Source organism: Monopterus albus, unplaced genomic scaffold, assembly GCF_001952655.1.
Source record: "Monopterus albus unplaced genomic scaffold, M_albus_1.0 scaffold202.1, whole genome shotgun sequence".
Classification (NCBI taxonomy): Eukaryota; Metazoa; Chordata; class Actinopteri; order Synbranchiformes; family Synbranchidae; genus Monopterus; species Monopterus albus.
Window position 1 is genome coordinate 483,605 of NW_018128082.1, and position 7,771 is coordinate 491,375.

The 7,771-nt window shown below is 43.5% G+C and overlaps 1 protein-coding gene across 6 annotated transcripts in view; it reads right to left on the reverse strand.

The window, feature by feature from the left end:
- Positions 1–7,771, reverse strand: part of hip1 (huntingtin interacting protein 1) — a 41,467-nt gene that overhangs the window by 22,663 nt on the left and 11,033 nt on the right. The window contains exon 1 of one of the 6 annotated variants that reach the window (XM_020618234.1): positions 7,483–7,765. The exons of the other annotated variants lie outside the window; for them this stretch is intronic. Coding sequence (XP_020473890.1) covers positions 7,483–7,500 — 18 coding nt within the window. The 5' untranslated portion in view covers positions 7,501–7,765. Of the gene's footprint in view, positions 1–7,482; positions 7,766–7,771 lie in introns of those variants that run through there. 6 annotated transcript variants of the gene reach the window in all.

Consider the following 7,771-nt stretch of genomic DNA (forward strand, 5'->3'; position numbering starts at 1 on the left):
AATGTAGCAGAGACCACGGAGCGTCGTAAAGGCAACGACCGGGCCGTCATTAAACACGCACGATGCTGATTAAACTGGAACTACAAGTCCAACACCTGTCCTGTGGCATCAACAGGACAACCTGAGCCAAGACTCTGGCTGTGTGTGTCAGCTCTGTAAAGGTCAAACACAGTAGGGTTTACATGATCTTGTCCAGGCTGTGCAGAAGAGACAGGAAATAAGTCAAACCTACAGCACTTCCTCTGATCGAGACCACAGGAGAAAGGTCACAGAGTTAAATTTGAGCATCTGCTTTGTAAGAACTTAAACTTCTACTGTTGAATAAAAAAAAAAAAAAAAAGAGTAAGAAATCACATAACCATAAGTGGACTGATTACTGGACACAGTTTTAGGAAAACGTCATTCAACTACACTGGGGATTTTGGAAGTTACGATCAAACTTCCTGTAGCGCCTCTCTAACCACAGCTGGGAATGAGCACCATCTCTCAGCTTCAGCTCTGCTAAGAACACACGAGCGGTCTTGTAGTAAGTGAGTTCAAATTAACACTGCATTTTGCTCTTGCTTGCTTTGCTAAAATACATCTCACAAACCCACAAACCTGCACATTTTCACTTCCAATGCTAGTTCAAGGGTTGCAACACTGACTCTTTATCAAAAGACTTACCATCCTCAATATCAAATCCAGTGTGTAGCTTAGCCCAGACACTCCGTTTACATTCTAGATACATCTGTCTTGCATTAGCAAAGAAGGAAGTTACTTTTGTGTCATTTCCTGTGACTGTTATTAAGGTGTCAAAACAACCAACAGTGGCATTGTCTCAATTTGTCATCAGTACATTTACCACTGTTTTCAGCTTTGGCATCAGCTGGTGTTAATATATACTGCAACTGTTACAAGAAGATCAGCTGTGTGGGGTCGACTCATTTTGCATCCCCTTTTCTCCCTGTCACTCATACACAGAAATCAAGGGGCGATTGAAAAACTCCCAGTGCAACTGGTTCCCACATGAAGATGACCCAATTAGCCCACAGTGAGACTTTGTACTTTGTGCTTGGGTTGAATGAAGAGTGCCAGCTGCCCAGGAGTCCTGGCATTGGCAGCTTTGCTGGCATCGGTGCATCAATGGCCTATTTGCTCCTCGCAGCTCGACCATCTGAAGCAGTGAAACCATAAGAAATTAAATCTGAGGTAAGAAGCGAATGATTACGAGGATAAAGAGCAAAGAACAGACCAGAGGGAGTCCTCTTTAGACTGGAGAGGGACCTAGTGTACGTCACTGCGTCCACAGAAGGCCAACCTCGCCTCTCTTTCTCTGCATATCCTCCTTCATGCTTCATCCTTCCCTCACTTTAAACGATTATACTTAACAGTTATGATAAGGATTTGCTCAGTTACTCCCCTCTTGAACGCAAAACTCTCATCTTAGTTTCTACAGTAACATCTGTTTTACCAGAGCTTTGCTTTCGAACAAAGTGTTATTGATCTGGTGTTGAAAGCATGTGAAGCTCGGCCTGGCAGCCCCGAATCAGCCCTTCTGTAGAAAGCAGGGCATTGATATGCTGATCGTAGCCTGGCTGTGTCCACTGGGGAGCCAGGGCACAGCGCTCAGAGAGAGAGGAGGCATCTTCTGCTTGCTAAATGAAACGGCCTTCACCCACTGAGTCACTTCCCCATCCTCTGACCCATTCACAAGAACAGGTGACTAACGCATGGCTCAGCGATTCGATTTCCACCTTAGCCCCAGGGATATGTCATCACATCATTATCACTCTATGATGGTAGCAGAGAAAAGACAGCACCTCTTGGATAGCTTTTGTCCTCGGCTGTGGCACTTTTCATTTCAACATTAATGATGAGGAAAAACCCGCAGTCAGTAGAGTTCAGTCATGAGAAAATGACCTCAGCGGAGCCAAATGAAAGAGTGCAGGGAAGCACTTGTTCTCACTGAATTTAGATTTGTACGGCTGAGGAGGGGCAGGACGTGTCCTTGTGTGACCCTGACGATTTAGTATGGGAGCTCAGTGATTAATCTTAGTTACAGTACTATGATTATCTGACCCCAATCATTTGATACAGAGGTTGGAGCAGCCATGACAGACTGAGCTGTGCTTTTAGCTTCACACATTTATCAGGTTTCTGGCTGCCTCTGTGCAAGTACTTGATCCTGAAGTCAAGCCTTGTCATCGGGCTGACGAGTCAATTCAATTCAACAGCTGATATGAGCATGGACAAACACGACAAGACAAAAAATAAAATGAGCTAAGACACAAATCAGTGTCTTGTTTTTAATCCAGACCATTTAAGAATGGCCCCCAAAGCTTGCTGAAAATTTCCAAAGAGCTAATTCTGTCATAACAAATTTTGATTTCACAGGTGAAATGAATTACTGAGAAATCTTCAGATGAATGTGTAATGACAAGACAGGAAAAAGCACCTTAGGTAAACTCAAAATGTAAATCAACAGGATAGAGACTGGCAGTGCTCTAGTTGAGTAGATTTATATACAATCACAACACTAACACGACAGAAACACTGCGCACACATAAGTATTTGTCAGAATCAGAAGATAAGCTGATTCTGATAATGAAATACTTTTATTTTACTTTTAATCACACACTCTTATTATCAAACTACCTAGAGTATGGTCTTTGAAATCTCTTCAAACCAAAATGAATCTTCTCTTAACTGTACTTCACACTCACATGTGACTCCATCTGTCAATACATTTTTCCACCTTTCCCAACCAAGAGCACACATGGAAACACTTTTCACACTTCAAGATTCCAGCATAAATGAATGGTGGTTCGGATGCCACATAATGGGGGCGGGTGGCTGCTGCTGAGACTTCTCCATAGGTGGACATGTAAACAGCCTGTCTGTGAACGCCGTGGAGGCATGGGCGCTGTGGCTGACGCAGCAGGGGGTGGGGGAGTGGTGGTGGCGGGAAGGGAAGGGTTACAGGATTCCTGTCTTGGCACACCCTGCACTGCCCATTTCCTGCCTGCCTGCTGAAAAATGCCCAGCTCTGCCACCACTCCTGCAGCTCCAAACCTTGCTCAGTCAACCCAGAGACAGTCGGTCAGGCTGAACGCTTCATTCGTTCTACTGCTCTCACATTTCCTGCCAGACACTTCTAGGTGTCTTTCAAGGAAATAACACTTGAGTCTTATTTTCACAGCACGCTCTATCAGTTATTTTAAACAAGTGGTCATTTAATATATGACCACTAAACAACAACCCCTAGCTTGTAAAATCAGCATATTATCATTCAGTGGGAATTGTGCTTCATATTACAAATGCAGGTCCTATATTCGCTCATTAAGTTCTACGTTTGATCTCTGACGACCCCCGAGGGTAATGTCTGGCTTTTTAGCTGCAAAATGCTCCACTATGTTCACCAGCTAGTCTCCAACTGTCTCTGTAGTATACAGTGACTTGACCACAGCATTTTCCCTGAAAACTGCTTCATACTGCTGCTGTCACCATCACGGATAAGAGCGACGAGCATGAACCAAAACTGCAAAGGTGCGGAGCATAAAACCAAAACAAAGAGCTGAAAGAGGCTAACGTTATCCAAAGAGCTGAGGACTACAAGCACATAAACACAATAATTGGATTCAACTGTTAACACAGAAAGAATGCATTACAGCAGCTTTACTGTTTTCTGGTTCTATTCAAGGTTTGTTTACAGCAGTACATCTGTGAGCACGACTAGTATGGCCTTTAATCTCAGTATTTCTTGTGTATTTGGGTGGTTTGATTATTCTCAATGAAATTTTGACTAGATAAAACTACATGCCCATTTCCTAAAAAAATAATACAATCCTCTTATGGTTCAATGTGCATGAACAAAAATAAACACTCGAAACCAAGAACTAGCCTCACCACAATGCGTTTTCACACAAGCACACACACACCCTTCTTCACCAGAGGTCACAACAGCATGAAGCTGCACTTTTTTTACAACACATTCGAAAATCAGATAATAAATGAAAAAAAAAAGCCTTTTGGGGCCAAAACAAATTTCCAAAAGTAACTCCACCTAAATGAAAAGGTCACTCCTCTGAAGAGAGCTCTCTGTGTTGCTGGTTTAAGGACCTTTCTGTGTGGTTTGTTTGACAGGAACATGCACACTCATACAACAGTCACTCCACACCTCTTGAGAAGGAGTCTGGCTGGCACAGACGAGAGGAAGGGCCTGGAAATGATGGCCATTTTTTTAGAACAACTATTTTTCCTGTGTACTCAAATGCACATGCTGGGAAAGACCAAACCGTTAGAAGGAAAATTCCAAGCTCGCGGAGCTCATGTTGTCGAGGCTCCAGTGGAGGGAACTGACGTAGTCTGCGCCATGATCAAAACAATGAACAGAGCCTGCTTCGCAGTTAATAATTCTGGATATGAGTGATGCTGGAACTCCCACCCATGTCACCTTCACATCTAACAACCTAATCATGATCAGCACCATGAAGGCTGATGTTGTCGGTCACATACAAGCCTCTCAGACTGCAAGTAGGAACTTGTTTGATCCAGAACCCATTGAGCATCTTTTATCCCCTTACTAACAGGGCATTTGGTAGTAATGATAAGCTCAATGGGATCCCATTAAAAAGCATGAAAATACAGCGCTTCAGGATATTTGGTGTGTGACTTCATAGCATCAGGCTTCTACTCCTGATGGTAGCGAGCTGGTTAAAGATGCACACATATGCTGAAGGCCAGGCTCCAGCATAATTAAACACTCAGGCCTACACTCCCATGGCAGGTTCATGAGCCTCTCCTAATAAGTCAGCTTTCTACAGCCTGGTGTGAAGGAGCCTCAGCCCTGAAGCTTCCTGCATGACTGGTGATGCCATGAAAACGCACTATAAAAGAAGCATCTGTGCACCTCAGTGAAGCTCCTCAGCCCACTTGTTCATTACTCCCCAACACTGTAGATGCATGAACATCACATCCTTTGTGTGTGTGGGTGGGTGGGGGTCCTGAAGAACACGATGAGGGCTTATGTAGTGGTCCAACACCAATGAATCCATCCCACAACAGTCACACTCCTGCAGCAAACACATTTCTTCTAAGCACCACAGTCTGTTTGACTGGTAACTGTCAGCTCAATTTGTTGTATTTGTTCAAGAAACCGTTTGCTGTGCATGTGTATCTCCTTAGGGACGTTACTGAAGTTACAGAGAATGTGAAGATACGTCACACTGTGTTGTGTTGTGTGTTGGGAAGGGGGCGCCATTTTTGGAGTTATACACTGTAGTTACCTGCATACTTTTTTGTTTGGCTAATTAAATTGTTCGGGTCCTTAGCTGACTCAGCCAACCTAGAGATCCCATAACGAGAGTGACAGACTCAAAAATGACTGCACACTGATCTCAGCTTTCGGTTTGAGAGCTAACGCTAGCTAGTAGCTGTCAGCAGATAACACACACTGCAAATGAATCAATTTCTGTCCCGTCTGTGATCAAACTGAAAACTAAAGTGGACGTAGTTACAGCACCCACTAGTATTCGCATCTGACTGGGGATTCCATTTATTAAAATTAATTTTTATATGTATGTAGTGAATATATACAGTATCTATGACTGATAATGAGCGTGATGCTCCAAACATGACGCATTTACCAAAAAAAAATCAACATGGTGTGACATTAACTTTACATTAACTTTAAAGGACTTGTTTTGTCCAACAAAAAGTCCAAAAGCTATTTAACTTAATACCACAGAAAACCTGCAAATATACACACTGGACAAGCTGCAAACAGTTTTTCATTTTTGCAAAATTACAAAAATATTCAACTGACCCTCAAAATTGTTACCGATTCATTTGGACTGACCAATCATTTAAGCTCTACTCAAAAGCCAGATTGTTAATGAGTTAATATTTAACATTTATAAAAAACCTGTGACAATCTGTATCAGCATAAAAATGCAAGAAGGCCACCCAGGGACACAGGATCCCCTGTTTTGATTCTGGTTGGTGACTTTTATTGCACTTATCTGATATCTGTACAAATTCATCATCGTGCATGCCCTACAACATTAGAATCTTACACAATCAAGTCCCTCAGCAACCACCACCCCCCAAAAAAACCTCTACTGTACATCACCAACCTTGATACAGCGTGGGAACGGAGACTGCTTGGAGTCTCACATCTCTCTTGACTTTGTTTTCATACCACTGCGTCTAACTATGTGCCAAAAAGCCAAAACATGTTGGCAGAAAAAGAAGACCGGGGAGAACGGCCTTGAGTTCTGTTAGATCTACAATAGTGAACCATCTTCCACTAACATTAAGAGGTTTGTCTGAAATGAATGGAGATCCACCGGAGTATTTCCATCACTACACCCACACCCTGTCTGCGCTACATGCCCCAACTGACTTCATGTGGGCTGCCGAGATTTATTTCAGAGATGAGAGTGATTTTCCTGTTCCAGTATTAAAGGACACTGCCTGGATCTGGTGCCTCTGTATGTAAAGGCTAATATTTGTTTTAAAGTATTTCCTCCACAAACTTCTCTGTTTCCTTTTGCTCAGGATCTTTGGGAAATAAGAGGGCTCTGGGTGTGCTTTCATGTCACCCACCCTCCCCCACATCTATCCAAGGACTAAAAGTACACCCATCCATCCATGTTAGAGGCGAAAGGCTGGTCTTGTTGCTTTGGCTTATGTGCACCTGCTCCCGTACACTCTAAAACATAGACTGCCCGTTAGCCTTGAACGCATCATTCACAGTTAGTTTGCCTGTCAAATGTGTAACGAAGTCCACAGTGTCCAATATTTTACTGACCTGCTTTCATTTGCGTCACATAATGACAGTTGCCCATCAGTAGACCTACACCGTGTGCCTTTAGTTTTGTCTCCAACAGACATTAATACAATCTGTAATTGGCATTCATGGCACATTTAAGCTGTGCTCCGCTGAACCTTTTCCCACTAACCTGCAGCTGAAGACTGAGCCATGTGATAAACAGAGGAGCACAGCACAGGCATCTTCACGTCCTGGACCCCAAGTTACAGCCACAAAAACAGCATGTGTTAACAAAGAATTTGGTTACTGTTGTTTTATTAGAACATTTAGGCACACGTGATCTCTGAGTCTTGTCCTGATTACTCAAACTAGTCTATTTAAACTGTTCTTCCATTTACCAGGTACTCTGTGCCTCAGTTTGCAAACCACTGGAACAAATTTCAGGATCGTCTACTCAGAATTCCTGCCTCCTCCTTCTCCACTACAAAATCCAAACTTCCCTTGGACACATAATGCTGTAATATAGGCATACAACAACAAGTTCCTGCTTACATACAGCATAACTAACATGTATTTGGGCAAACAACCCTAGAATATGCATGCAACAGGACTTCTTTGGACACCACCCCCACCTCCAAAGAAGCACGCAAGCCTTCGGTATATCTGTTGCTGTCGGTGTGTGTTGTTTTACATAAGTAAAGCTAACAAATCTGTCCTTCAGCACTTACAATTTTACTGAGATCCATGATCGTCCAACCATAAACTGTGAGCGAGGATCCTGGGAACCGGAGAGGAGATCCGCTGGCTTTATCCTAACGCGGAGTAACTAGTAACGGAAAAACGGCTGAGGAAACAAACGCATCTGGGAGGAGAGGGGGAGGTGGCGCGGTCCGTTAGCTCAACATGTGTCCCGATTTGGTATTAAAACGCTCCCCCGTGCTTCCTTCCGCGTCCCTTGTCCTTTCGCTGCAAGCCCTATGTGCTCCCTTATCGGCGAGGACTTCCAGCATCCGCGCG